At 36.0% G+C, this 18,849-nt stretch overlaps 1 protein-coding gene across 1 annotated transcript; it reads left to right on the top strand.

Moving 5' to 3' along the window:
- Nucleotides 1-958: 958 nt before the first annotated feature.
- Nucleotides 959-17,217, top strand: Alg10 (alpha-1,2-glucosyltransferase Alg10). Its single transcript, XM_071688082.1, has 5 exons — nucleotides 959-1,160; nucleotides 3,123-3,308; nucleotides 3,834-3,996; nucleotides 4,234-4,361; nucleotides 5,748-17,217. Exons 1-5 carry the CDS (start codon nucleotides 993-995, stop codon nucleotides 6,480-6,482), a joined length of 1,380 nt encoding a protein of 459 aa, XP_071544183.1. The 5' UTR covers nucleotides 959-992; the 3' UTR covers nucleotides 6,483-17,217.
- The last annotated feature ends 1,632 nt before the right edge of the window (nucleotides 17,218-18,849 follow it).

Genomic DNA, 18,849 nt, shown 5'->3' with positions numbered 1-18,849 from the left:
TATGAAGGCAGAAGGGCTATAGATGGAGTGAGGGACGTAAAAATGAAGGTAATTCCATATTCCAGACGTCATGGGAAAGAAGGAGGTATTATAACGGTCTATTCTTGAATGGTTGGTCTCTGCTCATAAACGTAGGGAAACTAGCTGTAAGTCGCGTGCAACACCATCTTGGTGCACAAAAATGATATATCTAGTCCTTCAGATAACAAAATGCCAAGGAATTTAGCAATTTTCGAATGAGGTCAGCTTAGGGCAATGTTTAACTAGGTGACATTGGGCTGAGGTTTCATTGACTGAGTCATGAAATGAAATCAAGGTAGGCTAAGATCGATATAGAAAATAGAATTCTTTCATCCAGTAGATGCAAATGAGCTGTAGGAACAAGATGAATTCCATATATTCCTGTGGTTTTGAATGCGCAATTTAAAAATGGCGCCGGATGTCAAAAAACAGACGACACCGAGCGGCCATGCGGCCTCCAGCAGCAGACGAATTTAATCTTGCTGTAAATCTGTTACCATATCGACCCAGTGGAGGAATTTCCATAGGTTCCATTAATATCTTACGAATGTATTACCTACTTTTGATACTAATTAATCCCACGTTTTCCATTATCTTCATAATTCTCTTACTATATGCTTATCTGATATCATTTAATAAAAAAAATTCGCCCTTACTGATCCTCAGTATATATATATATATATATATATATATATATATATATATATATATATATATATATATATACTTAAGGATCTGTTAAGCTTTATTACAGACTTGAATATCTTTTACGAAATCATTATATTTAAGATTAATTCTAAATAAAGTAAGGGAGGGGATATTTATCTATAGAATAACCAGATACACAAGGAGAATAAAACTGGGGTAAAACGATAAAAAAAAAAGATAAAAGATAAGGCCATTCAATTGAGAAAATGGTGGACCGGGTCTGGCCGGATCCGTAGAGTAAGCGACCGAAGCAAACCACGACCATGGGGACGCCACAGCCGTCTTTCATATTTCCTCTGGTTATCGGCGCTTTTACCGCCGTCTCCTACGTCTTCTTCGTGATCGTGTACACAGTGCAACCCAAGCCGTTTATTGACGAGATCTACCACATCCCCCAAGCCCAGAAGTACTGCGAGGGCAAGTTTGGAGAGGTTCGTTGTCAGCCACCACCCCAGACAGCGATTTCTGTTGTATTATTTCTTAAATATTTTTTTTACCTTCTCCCAATGGCCAGATTTAGAATTTTTGGTGGTTTGCTATGGGGTCAGGAGTGATTTAGGTCATACGGGACAGTTTCAGATACTGTCAGCTTAAATAACCTGATTTTGAGGGCCATTTCTACTTATGTGACTTAGGTGACCTCATTGTAACTTAATAGTTTAGGGGAGGGTGATTAGGAGAATGATGGTGAGTATATGGTAATTATCAATTAGCTTTGAATATTGTCTAATTGTTTTCTTCAGTGATAGCGTCGGGTTTGGAGAAGTGTTACGTGGCGGTATATATTATCAAAAATGTTACATAGTGTAATAGGTATTTATATTAGGGAAATGGTGGGTTGAAAATGTTGGCAGTACACATGTAAAACACAAAACAAAACAAAAAACTAAAAAACTCTCATAGTAGCCAAAATGATTTCTTAAATATACCAAATTTCGTGATCAACTGAGGAAACACGTTGTGGTGTCTACTTGTTTGCATCCGCTGCTGTTCTGGTAGTTCATTTTCATGGCTACGATATTTATATATATATATATATATATACATAACGGCCAGAATACTGGATATGAATATAAATCTTGACTACCTTCACATTTTCTCTGAAATTTGTGTAGTGAACCACTATTTCCTGCCGATATGTCTTCCCCAGCTGCACTAAATAATTTTCATATTGGCACAAATCCCACTTGCTACTGATGCACCATATGTAAATACCTTTTTCCGACATATTTTATTGCTTCGGAGGAATGTTCATTTATTAATGTTACTCTGTTGGTCAAATTGGTCAAATTATGAAAAATGTACACAGAATCTGCATAGAATTGTGACTGTAATGTTCAGTAGCATATTCTCCAAATAACATTGAAATTGAGGTAAAATTTGACAGCTAGAATAAGTTAGGTGAGGTTCTCATAAGTTCGTTGATTTTTAGAAGTGATTCATGCATTTTATAGGCCTTGACTTCACACTTTCTCTTATCTTGATAGCCTTTCCAGTTCTAACTTTCCCAAGTCTGAATTAATTTTCCATAATTAGTCATAATTTACCTTGAAAAATTCCTGTGAAAAACCTAGTTTATAGAGGGTATTAAACTACAACTTTATCTTGGTGTATTTATTTATCTATGAATTTACAAAAGAAAGACAAAATGAGCCAAAGAAATGTCAGGTAATTCTTTACTTTGTTGGTATGAAAAAAGAATCATTTAGCAGTATAGACGAAAATCACGTCATTTGCAGTCATTAAACTTAATAATGGTATATTTAGTGTGTAATGGTCATGGTAAGTTCAGGATCGAGGTAACTCTTTTTCTTGAAAATCTAAAGTTAATACAGTATTACAACAATCCAAAGCACTCTTGATCCGGTGGGAAATTTGGGCAAGAGATGCTGCCTAACCATAGACGTGATGAATAATTGTGCCATAAATTTGGATTGATTATCTGTCTGTCAAAAATTTTTGTAATTTTCAAAGCATTAAATGGTATATTATCCTTGGGGTTAGGGGAGAAAGAATACTGTTCATGTATTCCCTGCTCATCATAGAAGGCAACTAAAAGGGGTGGGAATTGGGGCCTGGAAATCCTCCCCACTTGTTTTACTTTCCAAAAGAATGAACTGAGAAGTTGGCCGAGTGAGGATTTTTTTCCTTTAAGGTTGTCATTTGTTTCTGACGCTACCTCAGTAATGTGGAAAATAGTGAATATGTTTGAAAGAACAAGATAAATTGATAACTTTTATGAAATTTTAAAACCTCACAGACTGATGTTATTCATCAGTAGCATTGCATTCTGAAACTTCACTCTATTGATTCGTAATATATTTCTTGGAAACTTTGAACTTTTCTAAATAATGTTTTTAGTACATTGATAAAAATTTTATCTTCCTTAACAGTGGGACTCCAAGATAACAACACTTCCTGGCTTATACTTATTTTCCATTGGCCTTAATGGCCCAGTGTCATGGGTACTGGGACGTCCACTGTGTGATGTATTTTCCCTGCGCATCACAAACCTTGTTGCTGCTGCATTTCTGTTGTCTACAATACACAAGCTGCTCATCCACTTACATGGAAGCAAGGTAGATTATGTAATTGCACATATTGATATATAACATAATGAACTGATTTATTATACTTTGTGTAGTTAAGTAAGTGTTCATGTATTTCACTATTTCATAATGAAGATGTATGTAATTTTTGAAAGCTTATTTAGCTAAAATCTGTACTTGAATTTTGTTAGTTCCCCAGCTGCTTTAGGGAAGGGTATGGAAGTACTCATGCACGTTTGAAATGGGTAAATGCATCAAGTAGAACAGTGCTTGCAGATCTGATTTATTCTCTTTGTTGGTCATGTGACACCTAGATATCCTACATGTATCTTTACAAATGAAGTCCAAATGGATTTGAACTCTTGAAACGAGTTCATGGTTTATGTGAATCCAGTATAGAGATTCATGTAGATAATCATTCTTTACAATCACAGTTAATTTGGTTTGATGATATGGGATAATGAGAAAGGAAGCTGGGAACTTCCAGAGAGCTATCACTTACATTTTTTTGCTGTTTTTTTCCGAGATTATGATAAACTTTTGTTTCGGTTACAGATAGACAGTTGGAAGTTGATGTTGAGTGGGCTGAACCTTTCTTTGCTCCCCGTGCTGTACTGGTTCACTTTCTTGTATTACACTGATGTTCTCTCTACCTTAGTGGTGCTGGTCATGATTCTTTTCCATCTCAACCATGCTCCCATCACTGCTGCCGCCATGGGTATGTTCTCGTACTGTATTTGTTTTGCATCACAACTGTCTTCAGTTTTTCTCATTATTTATATTTTTGTTAATGGTATCCTAAGAAACAGAGAAAGTGAGAGTGGACATAAGTGAATCATTGTTTGTTATGGTTGCCATATTGGTTACAAAGAACTGCATTACAAGAACCCTAATAGCTAAGTCTTGGAAAACAAAGAGGTTAACAGTTTGAACCTTATACACTCTCGCTCTACAGGGGTAGTAGCAGTAATGATGCGGCAGACCAACATAATTTGGGTTGGATTTTTATGTGTCTTAATGGCTGCTGATGTCCTAGGAGCGAGGGTGCTTAAAGCCCCTGTAAACACACTTGCTGACACAAAGGTAAGAATGATAATCCAATTTAACCTTATTACCGTTAAGTGGGTTAACATCCTTAAAGGATGAAGGAAGTTGTTTAATGACAGAATATGAATTTTAAGGATAATCTACGCAGACTCATAGCAAGTGGCACTGCTCATCACTTGCTATTAAACTTCAGAGATTCATGAAGATTAACACTAAATTTTAAGTTAGAATGTTTGTGGTTGATTAATGATTTCATGGATAGGATGTTATATAAATGAAAGTAATGTTAAGGTGATAACTGTGCACAGGTAGAACCTTAGTGAAACAGGATGAAGTGACTACAGTACTGCGTGCAGATGATAGAAGCTTTTCTGTTCACTGAATCAGAGGAGTTGACACAATGGTAAATGTGTTTGCTAAATGTGAGCAGGAGGAAGATGCTGAAAGTTTGGAGGCTTTTATACCCTAAACAAGTTGCAAAGATCCAAAGTAATGAATTTGATTAAAGACGAATAAGATGTTAATGAGTTTGGGTATTTTGGAAGGTTGATGAGAGAACTTTGGTGTGTGGAAGAGAATTTGTGTAGAGCCTGTAAGGTGACAGAATGAAGTCTTTGTACTAGATATTATGTATGGATATTAGACCTTAATTTTCCTAGGTCAAGATTGATTGAACAAAGTAAGAGTTGTAGAAATAGTTAGGTTATGTATATTATTTGGAATTTGGAGAACTGATGAAGGCTAAAGATCTGAATAAGGTGTTTGGTGTGAAGAAGTTGAAAGATGTATGAATCAAATCTCTGAAAGTGGATTATCGATATATGGTGTATGCAAATGATAGGCTATTGAAAATTGTTAGGAATACGGTGGAAAATGCTAGGGTGGGAAAAGTAATTTACTAAAGAGATTGACAGATGTAATTTGATTTTTTTTAGGGTTGAGGTATATTAGATGAGACTACTTGATTCCCCCCTTAAAACTGGGAAAATGATGACATGAATAGGGTATCAGTGGAACGATTTTATTGTTTGTGTGAGATGAAGACTTCTCTTTATAAGGATATAGGTAGGAAAAATGTTAGTCACATTTTTAACAAGTCCTCTTGGTGGGCAATTATGATATATGTAATGCTTACAAAGTGACAGTGTTTAAGAAGCATAATATGGTGAGAATTGTGATCATTCCTATTCAGAAAGCAAATGTACTAATCTTATTGTCCACTGGTCTTTCTTGCATTCTGCTTTTGTTTCTTTCCTTGACATATAACGAGTTTATGGTTACCTCTTTTGCTGAGATAGTCCTTATTCGTCAGAAATACATTTTTACCATAGTAAAAGCAGACAGCATTAAAAGAATAAGAATAAAGTATATTAGATGTAATAATACTTTATTAACTCTCCTAATTATAAGTTTTGGTTACAGGTATTAATGAAGAAATTAAAGAAAGTGGCTGCAAAACCCTACCGCTTGGCTGAAGTGTTGGTAGATGTTGTGGTGGACTGCTTCAGCTATGGGCTGGTATTGGCTGGCTTCCTTGTGTTTGTAGCATATAATGGCAGCATTGTAATAGGTGATCGGTCTGCTCATGAGGCTACTGTCCATATCCCACAGCTTGGTTATTTCTGTCTCTTCTTTTTAATCTTCTCTCTACCACATGCTCCCATCCATGTGCGTCCCTTCATAAAACTGTGTCGTCGTCACCTAGCTTTTGCTGTGGCTACGTTGGTGGTTGGAGTAATGGTTGTCCACTCCAACACCTTGGTACACCCATACCTCTTAGCTGACAATAGGCATTTCACTTTTTATCTGTGGAGTAAGTTTTATGGTAGATTTTCTTTTGTCAGATATATCATGGTTCCAGTTTACATGTTTGGTGCATACATGGTACATGCTTTTATTCAGAATCGCAGCTTTGTATTCAAGGTCCTGTTTGTAGCATGTTTAGTAGCTTCTGTGGTACCCCACAAGTTGCTCGAGTTCCGTTATTTCATCATTCCTTTTCTCATGGCTCGCATGCAGACTGTATCCAGAAACTGGTGGCAGCTCTGGATAGAAACCCTGTATTTCTTACTCATAAATGCTCTTTCTCTATATCTTTTTGTAAGTAAGACCTTTTTGTGGGAAGATAGCCCAGAGCTTCAGAGAATCATATGGTAGTAAAGTCTTGAGGCTGTCACGGAGAATTGATGTGGAATATTAGGACAACTAATATGTCAAATATTTTTGTTTTTTGTTTGATGCATCTGTTTGTGGATGGACTTTAGATTATTTATAGAAGGACATCCAAAAAGTAGATATATGGCAGTTTTAAACTGGTCACACATAGAATTCTTTTGGTTATGGAGCTGAAAGACTTCTTAATTCAAAGGGTTGTATCACTGTTTTCTTAATCTTTAGTATTTCTTTTGTTATAATGAGATATTTATGAAACCTAAATGTCCACACATGCTATAGGAATGATGTCCTTAATTGATAATTGACCATATTTGTGAAAGTTTATTGGTAAAGTGAATTTCTTGATGTCAAATAATTATGCTTTTTGTTAGAATTCAAACCACTGTAGGCCTCAGACATAATGATTTTAATGAGAATGACACCTAGGCAACAAAATAGCTAAGTTTTGCCTTTGTGATTGTGCCCATTAAAGTCATGTCCCTGGGTTTGAATCCTAGACTGCACTGGTTCTTTTGAAAGTTCATTTTTTGGCCTGTGTTGTTACACTCTTAAAGTAGACAGTTACATGCTTATGACATTTTGCAGATAAAAGTTATATTTAGATATGAAAAGAGTGTGTACATAAGCCATTAAATTCAATCCTGAATAAATGTACAATGTTTCTTGGTAAAGATATGGAGATTGTCTCCTGTACAGAGTGGCATATATGTACATGCCTTGCAGGTGTTTTAAGGTTATATTTTAGGGTTTATATATTGCACAAGGAGTGAAGTTAAACATTGTATACTATATGATGACTTGTTAGGCATACCTTCTAGTTTGCTGTATTTATATCAGAGAATTTCTTAGAATTGCCAAAATAAGTTGTTTGTTATTAGGTCACTTTCCACCTCTTGTGCAGCCTCACTGTCAGGCCTTTTGTTTTTTCTTTATGGATTGAAAACAATTGATGGAGGTGTTGTAATCATCTGTGATTATGATAGATTTGATGTCCAGCATGCCTCCTGTGTTTGGCGGATGTAAAATATTTGGAGATTGTATTTTTTGAGAGTATGTGTTAGTGTGCATGAGAATCATTCATTGCTTATGTGATGTGGAGTGTAAGAATGATTGTTTTTATTTTCTGTTAATCAGATCTCCCATCTTGCAATAATTCCTATATGATGACATCTATTTCTCTAATGGGCAAAGTTGAAACTCCGTCCATTTCTATATTGAGAGTGATCTAAGATACTAAATTTAAATGAGAGTCTTGTATTCTTGATCACTTGTTTGGTTGTCAAGGTTCTTCATAACCATTGAAGATTATTACTGAATTGAAGGGTTAACTTTTCAAATTTGGTATCAATATCAGTAATAAAGCAGCTAGTTGCAGTATTGTAAAAATACAGCATAGTTTCAGTTTTTATTTGGAGTAGAAAACTGAGAAGTAGCTCATAGAGGAAAGCAGTTTTCTACCCCACAAAAAATTGTGACTGGCTTGGTCAGCTCTCACAGACTGACATTTCAAGTATTCCACAGAATCCAAAAGTTTAACCTTTAGATACTAGGTGATTTGCAGAAACTTGTACATGATTTGGAAAACTGTCTTCAAGGTTTCTGCTTCCAGTTACAAAATGAAGGAAATACATAAAAATGTAAAGAATGTATACTATACAATAAGTATAACTTATATGGCCTTAGTGTAGTGCTGAAGTGAACGTGTAGAACCCCAGGGGAAGGTGAAGGAAGAGCAAGGAGGATATGAGCCTTTAATGCAAGTTTAATAACGATTTTTATCATTGTTTATGAAAGAAATACAGTTCAACATAAAGGATAGGTAGGATTGATCTAATATAACTCATGGGGAAATGAGGTAGCCCAAAAGGGGTTTTCCTAGGCTCTACCTGCAAGAGGTTACACCACGAGTGAAAGGTCACCTTTGATGAGATTGTATCACTTGGACTACAGTCTTGTCAAAGAACTTCTCATTCCAACAGAATCCAAATTTTGATTGTATTGGGAGTTGTTCAAGCTTGGGCTGCAGAGGCATTTAGAAAGAAGTCCTGAGTAACATTAGGACTCCTTCGTTGAAATTCCTCCTGGTGTAGTTGTAAACAGATAGATGAATAATATCCCAAAAAGTACTGTGTGATATCTCTGGTGGAGGTGGTAGAGGGAAGGGGGGTGAACCTCTTGGTCAACATTCACTAAATGACTTACTGCTTTATAGCGACTAGTTTTTTTTAATATTTATGTATACTTATGTAAATGCTGTCTCCCGCGTTAGCAAGGTAGCTCAAGATAACAGACGAAAGAATGGCCCAACTCACCTACATACACATGTATATACATAATCACCCACACATGCACATATATATATTTATTTATTTATTTTTATCTGTAAATGAGCCCTGGAAGTACCACTCCAGTAGTTGAAGACTGCACTACTCCCAGTTGCGGGGAAAAGATATACGCCTTCGGAATGAGATGTTCTTTGATGAGATTGCACTGCCAGTGATGCAGCCAGAGAGATTTGTATCTAAGCCAGAATTACTAACAAAAAGTGATAGTCTGCGTATTAAGCACCTATAGTGATGAAGAGATGCTTAGTAGCCATGAAATTTTTAGAATACACCTGCTGCAAAATCCAAAGCACATATGATTACTCCCGGTGCCTGCTATACAAGTTTTCATACTGTGACTTATGGCATTTAAGGATTGATGGAGTGAGGGCAAGTTCAAACCCATTTTACCCCAGAAACAAGTTTGAAATCTTGCAGCTCAGAGATGCAATTTCTCACATATTTTACATCAAAGGAAACTATTTCAGAACGTTAAAGATTTATTAACAAGTTTTGCATCCATCAAGATTTTGTTGGTGGGTTGTCATAGCCAGTTATGACATTAATCTGAAACTGTCTGGACAGAATGCAGAAGGGCACACGTTTAATGAACAAATTTAGGAACTCTGAGTTGTGTCTGATAGTAATGCAAGGTGTGTAACATTTGCTTAAGTTGTTTCATCTTTTAAAAATATTGATTTTATGGGCAAGTATGCAATTTAGATATAGATGTTATTTAGGATGCTGAAGTAACAATACAAGATTACCCTCGTTATAAGTTATGGCACATTTCTTCAATCGTTTTTGAATAGACACATTGTAAACATGTTGCTGACCAATATTCACTCCTTTGGAATACATTTAGATATCAGAGTATATGGATTGTTATATGAGATTAATCTCCAAAAAGAGAGAAAGATAAAAAAGAAATAAATTATTTTGTATCAGTACTCTCCAAAAGAAGGAACAGAGGAAGATGCCATGTGAGGATTTTCCTCAAAAGTTTAAGTGTGTGTTCCTGTCGCATCCTCTCTAATGCAGAAAATGGCAAATAGGCATAAAAGAATATATGTGCATACAGGTGGGCTTCAACTAATGGCATTTTGGCACGAAACTCTTCAAAATTAGGGTACATTGTATGATTTATGACTGCATTGAATTTTGAAAAACTAAAAAACAAATGTTTTCCTATCTATTTATTTCAGTGTTTAGAAGGATATTTTATTTTGATAATAAAGTGGTAACCATAATTTGAGGTACTTGCATGTATTTATTTTGCATATTTTGTTTATTTCACAGGAAAGTACCATCCTATTTGAATCCCACCAACTGGCAAAATATGTTTGCTTGTGTTCTCTTTATGTTCACTGATACCCCATTAATTACCACATCCACAGTAAATAAAGGTATTTCATTTTGTCTGGTAGGAATGTTTGAGATAGGCATAAGATTACAGGATGTAAGGCCATCAATTTTTGGGTTAAATTAGAAGTGCTTAGGAGGTTTGGTACTGTTAAGAAACTCATGGTTATATCCTTGTGATTAGGTCTTTCTGACTCTGTTACCATTGTACTTTTTATGTATGTTTATTAGATATCATATGCATTGCCTGTAATATGATAACATTTGTTGAATCAGATAATTCAAGAAGCAATGTAGATAAGTCTAGTGCCCCCTCCCCCTCTCTCTCTCTCCTAGTAACCCCGAGTCCACTCCAGCAGCACAAAACCCCATCACTGTGTACAGTGAAGTACCTTTTTCAGTGAATTTTCAAGAAGTATCATCTATCTTATGTCACGAGAGTGTGGTACACTGTATTGTTTATGATTGGTAAGCCAAGTCATTTCAGGTTCAGTATAATCCATTCGTAAGGGTTATGTTGGGAAAATATTTGGTCACGGACATGCCCTCCTCATAACATGAGTTTGAATAGACTGACATATGAAAGTGTCACATTGTGACAGGTTGTTTAGAAAAAGAAACCCCAATGTAGATTGGAATCCTCTTGTATGAATTTGATTTAATTGTTCAACTCTAGTACCCCTCAGTTAAGTCTCTTGGAGCTTTGAGGCTGCAAATCAGGAGCAGGGAATATGTGGATTCTGTCAGGGCAAGAGGATTCTGTTGAAGCAAGAAATTTCTGTGATGCTGTTCCCCATTTCATTTCTTGAAAGTGTTATAACCTTGCTGAAGGTGACTTTTCACTTGCAGTGTAATCATGTGGGGATGGAGTCTGGTACCAATATATATATATAAATTTCTTTTTTCATACTTGATCATTGTTTCCAGCGTTAGCAAGGTAGAGCTTGGAAACGATGAAGAAATTGCCTCATTTGTTCACATCCACACCGTGGCTGTCATGGATCTGTCTGTGGTTTCACGCAACTGCTTCACATAATGTAATTCAGTCCATTGGCAGCAGTTCATCCTCATCATACCACTGTGCACCTAATCTCTTGTGTGCCTCACTCTCTACATGTACAGCATTTACCACTCCATCTTTCCACCTCCTTGCTTTAATCTGTGTTCTCTTTTTGCCCTGCCTGAGTGAGATAGCATCAAAAGCAGATGAAAAAATCCTTGCATAGCTCTTACTTTTTCCAGTCTTTTAGAAAGTTATACAGGAGGAGAAGATTTCTCACTCCCCACTTCTTGCCATCTTAGTGTCTTTTTCAATCCATTACCCCTGCCATCATGGTAAAATCTCATCGTAGGTACTCATAGGTAGGTTGGGTTATTATACTTTACCTAACTCTCCTACCTCAGGAGTCCCTTCTGTCTTTTGTGGGGCTCTTGGAGCACTCAGGAAGCTGGCTACATCCACTGGATGGAACTAAATGTCATAAAGTGTCACGATGTGTGTTTGTCTATTTGGAGAGAGTGTGTGGCAATGGAGCCTTATGTGTTCCATGTTTTCATCGTGAAAGCTGCTTTGTGAGCATGATAGGTCTTGAAGTATGTTAAATTGGTGTCTGTAATGTTGTAGGGGCAGAAAATGTCCAAAGTGTTGATGAGAAAATGTAAATTGTATTTCTTTTGAGGGTATGGTTCATGATCAATTTATGTCTTGTAGGGGGATGATTGAATTGGAAGGCCAGCTCTTTGATGCTTATTGGTTCATATCATTGTGTATTTGTTTTCTGTGTTATATTTTTTAGGGGTTAGGGGATCTGTCAGAATAGGATGCTGAAGTGTGAAGCATGGGGTTGGTTATAGAATGGTTTGGGCAGGAGGGGTCTAACTCCGTTGCAAAGAATTAAGTGTCTGGTATGCTGAAGTTGGATTGTGTATGGAGAATCTGTTTTATTGTTTAGTTGTTGAATTTGGTTGCTAGGTAGCAAATGATTGTTATGAATGCTCTGCTGTGTATGATGTGAAGCTTTGTTTGGTTTGCTCTTGATGGTAGATGACCAAACAGATGAGACATAGTTTAGGGTGGAGCAGATAAATTGCTCATAGGGGATACTAAGGGATTCTTTTTCTTGTCCAAAGCTGCCACCAGTAATTGTTCGAAGGGTGATTAGTTTATTTTGTTCTTTTGTATTGGTGTTTATATACATTTGTTTTTAAATGATTGCTCAATAATATTGTATACACTGAATAGTAAATACAATAACAACTTCACCATAATGAAGCAATCTTGTTGAGATGCATGTTTTCCCTTTTGGATAAATGTTTTTGATGATAATCAGTTTATGACATTATTGTCTTACAATAATTTTTTGATGTGCATTTATTTGTAAATGATTGCTCTATAATTGTTTATACACCAAATGGTAAATTTATTACACCATCATTATAAAGTGTGTCCTATAAGTAAAGCATAAATGTTAACAGAGCAATTTGTGATGCTGTTTTAGGTTTTAGGCCATACGTTGTTTTTTTTATATGCATTTGTTCATGAATGAATGCCTTATAGTTCTGTATACAATGACTATTATTTTGACTTCACCATTATGAAGTATGTTTGTTGAAATGCATGCTACTGTGAGAGTTTCTGTGTTTATGATAGTAATCAGTTTGTGATGCTGTTTTATTGTCTTGAACTCTCATTTTTACATGCATTTATTTGTATATGATTGCTCTATAGTATTATATACACCAGTTTGTAAATATTATAATACTTTTCACCATTACAAAGCAAGATTTTTGAGGTGCTTGCTGCTGTTAGTGTGTAAATGTTTACGATAATCACTTTGTGATGCTGTTACTGGTCTTATGTTTATTTTTTGTATTCCTATGTTTGTATGTGATTGCTTTATGATAGATGAAATGCTAAATCTTAAACAATCGTCACTACTGCAAAGTGATAGAATACATAAACTTTGATAAGTGAAATGATACTACCCAGTACTGAATCGAATTTGTTTGCAGCCTGGTGCAGTATTGTACTTGTTGAATGCTTACCCGCCTCATTGAAAAGGAGTGTTAGAGAGGGAAGTACTGGTGGATGATATAATACAACTGCCTGACCTTATTACAGAGGTTAGTTGTTCCCTGGTTTTTAGCTAAGAGGCCACCATTGGTTGACATTTTGTGTATGAGTAAGCTTGGGGTAATTCATGCTCCAAGTTAGTCCTGTTTTGACTGTCACAGCTTTTGTTTTCCATTATTTGTATTTTCTCAGTTTTTTTCAGATGAGGTTTTATTTTGATTTTCTCCCCTCCTGATTCCATTGCTGCCACTATTTGTGGACTTTGAGAGTCCAAAATAATAGATAAAGTCATAGCCAGTGCAAGAGTCCGAATATTTTTGTTGCCTTTCACTAAAATCTTCATTTTTGCATGATGAAGAGCGCTAGTAGACTTATGATTCAATATCACTTCCCTTGTCTATGGTATCAAAGTTGTTTTTATTTCATCGTATCAATATTCTCTGGGAGAATTTTTTCAGTTCTGTTGTCGTCATGCCACCCCCTCATCCCACGATTCACTGAGATAGAACTTGAGGCATTTTGATGAGATAGCCAATTGGATGTTGTGTAAATTATGTCCAAGCAATAGGAGCACTTCCTGGGTGGACAGTAAATAGCAACTTGGTGCACTGAATTAAGAAAAAAATTTGAAATCCAATATTGCACATAGGAGAGATACTTAGGGGTGGACAAGGCAACGAATAGAACTTTGGGAGTTGAAGGGAACCATAGGATGACTGAGGATTGGAAAGATATTCGGTACATTGGGGAGTGTGTGGAGAGAGGATTCAATGTCTTTGAGGGCAGTGGTAGCTTATGAACTTCTTATGACGAAAATATCTGTCATTATTCCGGCTTCTGATAGTCGTGCATCCTTGAAGCTGCAGAAGCTCCAGAAAAGTGGTCCTTGGAGTATTGGCAATAGTATTATTAGTGTTACAGACCCATGGCCCCTTTGTAAAAGGTGTTCTAGGGCCTTAAGGACTCCCTATCCAAGGGCTTCTGTGCCTCCAAAGCTCCTTTATGCTCAGTAACCGGGACAGGATGGACTATTTTAAGGCTGGAAGTTGTTTGGCAAGACTGTATTCTCTTTGGTCAACTGATTATTATTCATCCTCACCAAAAGCAAGGTTTCACTTGTGGTGTAACCTCAAGCAGGTTTGAAAACAGGGCTTGTAAAGTGGCCAGGGCGAACCTTGGAAAGGTTTATGGGAGGCCTGGTTATGGCTAGGGAGCTTTGGTTTTGATGCATTACACATGACAGCTAGAGAAATGTATGCGAGCAAATGTCTGTTTCTGACACTACCCTGTTAACACAGGATTGGCAGTCAAGTATGAAAAAATTATGTAGCGTCAAGAAGAGATGACTTATCCTGAGAGGGAAAATCCTCACCTGGCCCCCTTCTCTATTCCTTCTTTTGGAAAAGTAAAACATAAGGTAAGGATTTCTGACCCCACACTTCCACCCCTCTTAGAAAGCATTCTTTCTCCCCTATCCTGAGGGATAAATTTCTTTTTTCAAAAAGTAGGAACAGAGAAGAGGGTCAAGGGAGGATATTCCCTCTAAGGCTCAGTCCATCCACTCATATACTCACATGTATAAATAAATGCCCATACATACAGATATACATACATATATGTGTATATGAGTGGATGGGCCATTCTTTGTCTGTTTCCTGGTGCTTCCTTGCTGACACGGGAAACAGTGATTAAGTATAATATATAAATGAATAAGTACATATATTTTGTGGATGATGTGGCAAGGGAGACAAATGCAAGAGTCTTGGAGAGAGGGGTGAGTATGCAGTCTGTGGGAGATGAGAGGGCCTGGGAAGTGTTAGTTGTTGTTTGCTGTTCTGCAGTTTCTCACTTGAATCAGCCATCAGTGCTGCATCATCAATGAACAACAATTGACTCACTTCCTGGGCCCTTTCATCCCCAACAGAGTGCATGCTCGCCCATCTCCAAAATTCTTGCATTTACCACCCTAACCACCCCATTCATAAATAAATTGAACAACCATGCGGACATCACACATCCCTGCCGCAGACCAACCTTTACTGGGAACCAATCACTCTCCTCTCTTTCTATTCATACACATGCCTTACACCCATGATAAAAACTTCTCACTGCTTCTAGCAGCTTGCTTCCCACACCATGAGCTCTTAAGACCTTCCACAAAGCATCTATATCAACTTGATCATATTCCTTCTCCAGATCCATAAATGCTACATAAAAATCCATCTGTATTTCTAAGTATTTTTCTCATACATTCTTCAAAGTAAACACCTGATCAACTTATTCTCTACCACTTCTAAAACCACGCTGCTCCTCGCCAGTCTAATGCTCTGTACATGCCTTCACCCTCTCAATCAGTACCCTCCCATACAATTTTCCAGGAATACTCAACGAACTTATGCCTCTGTAGTTTGGACACTCACCTTTATCTCGTTTGCCTTTGTACTATGGCATTGTACATGCATTCCACCAGTCCTCAGGCACTTCATCCTAATCCATACATACATTGAATAGCCTTACCAACCAGTCAACAACACAGTCACCCCCTTTCTTAATATTCCAACTGTGTCACTGAACAAGTACAAAACTTGAAAAAAGAAATGGAAAGATCTTGGAAACTAGGCTGATACTCTGATGGGAGATGGGCATCTGTGATTTGTAGCAGATAAAATTAATCGTGATTAGAAGCTCCCTTATATTCTCTGGATTGAAAAATTATGGAATAAAAGAAGAAAGGACAGTCAGTCATGGACTCATGTTGGGAATGTAAAGTGAATTATAATGTATGATATTAGTCAGTGTTAGAGAGGAGGTTTTCGTATAGTTCAAAGCATGAGATATGTATATATATATATATATATATATATATATATATATATATATATATATATATATATATATATATATATCACTACCTCGCTAACGTGGGAGACAGCGACAAAGTACAATGAAAAGAATATATATATATTTATGCTTTGGATTGTAAATGATTAATATGTAGGATTACAGGATGACAAGTCAGTTTTGGTATTCTGATTCAATCTAGTCTGCTGAAAGCACTTAATGTTGACAATTTGTGTTCAGATTTTGTTCCTATTGATAATCAGTACAAATTTGTCAGTATTTTATCTGTTAACCAAAATGTGATAATGAAGAGATAAGTTCGCAGTCATTTACTGTTTTTCAATACGGAGATGTCATATTCAAGAAGATGTAGGGACAGGGATTATCTTTAATGTTACCTTTTATCCCAAATAGTCAATTAATTCACAAGTTAAGGTATGAACTTACACAAATAGAATACGTAAAGGTCTGTGCTGCACGTGTAAAAGATTTCACAATTCTTAGTGAGCAGTATTTGGTATTTGGATACAAAAGAGATATGAATAAAAGGGAGCAAAGGGCATTACTGTTTTATGTTGGCAGCCACTGCCTCAGGTGATTAATAGACTGCCATAGCCGCCTCCAAACATTTTACCTTGAGAACTGTGATTCCCGGATAGTGACATGGCAAGTCTTGCTCAGTAGACATTTACTATAGTGTTACTTCACATGTTTTTAGGTTTTTTTCTTTTGCGTTTATCTCTCATATCAGTATGATCATTCATATTATCTCATTTATTTTGATTTTGTTTGTTTTTCATTTACAAAGTAGCAATTGATGAAATAAGGTCAGAGTATGGGAAATATATTGCTAGAGATGGGTAATGCTTTATTATTCTACATTGGCCATGGTGCTAATATGCGCAGATAAGGGTTAGCTGTATACAGTTTGCAGTTCGATTTGCTCAGACTTGCCAGATATATAAATGGGAATGGCCAATACTTGTAATAAGTGCCTAACCTCAAGTTGTCCTTGAGTCCCAAAATTGGGGGGTGCAATTTAGTGATTTTATGACATTTTTGTATAGGTGTTGTCCCCACTTGATGAGGACAAAATAAAACCTATTTTCATCCATAATCTCTGAACTTATTATCCTTTTGGGTTTGCATTTCTAGGCATATATCACTGTGAAGGACAGTGAAGCATGTACTGCTTTTGCTTAAACTTTTAGAACATAAATGATTAAGTGGAATTGTGATGGGATATAGTGGTTCTCAGGAAGACAATAAACTGCATTGAGCTAAATTAGCAAGGGGAATCAATTAGGTACGTGTACAAGAGGACTTTTAACCTTTAAGTTGTAAAAGGATCATTCATAGCTGTTGTACCATCATGGCATGTAACTTTGCCAGTTCGTGAATGGGGAATCAACCATTATCATATTGTCTTTGCAAGTAAATGTTACAAACTTTCTTAGCATTAAATACACATTTTCACTGTAGGATAAAAAGTGACTGGAACAAAGTCCAGTCGTTTTAGTAGCATTTATTTCATTGTATCTCAAGCATTGTACAAATATTCCAGCAGGTCTTGCTGTATATACTGAAGTTCATTGAAAATATCAAAAATTAGGGCAAAAATATAAAATCACTATAATTTTATTTTTTAGCCTATTTCATTGAATTAGTTACCTTTTTTATTCGTTCATTTATTTATTTATAATGACAAGCAATTTAGGCCATCTTGGGTAGAGTACAAGGTAAGGAAAAGAATGAAGAAATTAATCAGAGCTTTTCATGTGTTTATAGTTCTGACTGTTGGGGGTTGAAAGATTATCAGAAGAGGATAAGGTATATGAAGAAGGAAGAGAGCTTCATAGCTTGATTGCTCAAGGGAAGGAGTTATCGTAACTGATAATCCTTGCCTTTTTGCTAAAGGATATCATGAAGCCAAAGTTTTACTCACCCTTCCACATGGACTTTGATACAAGTAGTTTAATGTTTTTTATGAATTATTTTTCTAAAAAGGATGAATTTTATCAAGAAATATTTCTTGAAAGATAAAAATATCTTGTAATTTCAGAACTGCATTTTTACTGTAAAAAAGTAATTAGGATAAATATGATAATAGATGTAAGTTCTGAGGAAATAGCTGAAGTTACCTAATGCTTTCATATGTACAGTGCTGGTTGAATTTTGAAAATCTGTAATCTTCAGGACCAAGCAGTGTTTAGAATATTGGGATTTTATGGATTTTAGAAATGTGTACCCACAGATTATGGTCTGAATGTAGTATATCATGTCACTAACAGAATGTTTTGTACAGTTGTATGTGAAATACATTTGTTTTTTTGTTCTTGAAAACTTGAACGTAAAGTTAAATATGTTGAACGGTATTTCACCGTAAGGTCCAAGTATACAACTTGACATCCTAAAAAGATTTTATGACCAAAAACATATTAAAACAACTATTTTTAAGACAACAATGATGCTATTCCATCTATCTATCTATATTTCTGATGCACATTCCCTCCGGGAAAATTCTGTCAAGGGGGGGACAACAGCAAAAGATATGAATATGCCAAAATAGTAACGACAGGTAATTAACCACTTAACTCCACAATTCCTTTGAAATTATCATCAACCAGTATGAAAGAAATAGAATATTCTTTTCTCTAACAATGTTTCCTAACAATGTTTACATGTCGCATAATATTAAAGATGATACCTGAAAAAGTAGTATGCCCATACTTTATGTTGATATAGAGGG

Source organism: Panulirus ornatus, chromosome 45 (assembly GCF_036320965.1).
Source record: "Panulirus ornatus isolate Po-2019 chromosome 45, ASM3632096v1, whole genome shotgun sequence".
Taxonomy (NCBI): domain Eukaryota; kingdom Metazoa; phylum Arthropoda; class Malacostraca; order Decapoda; family Palinuridae; genus Panulirus; species Panulirus ornatus.
Note: the sequence above shows the minus strand (reverse complement) of the source record. Positions and strands in the feature narration are given on the sequence as shown.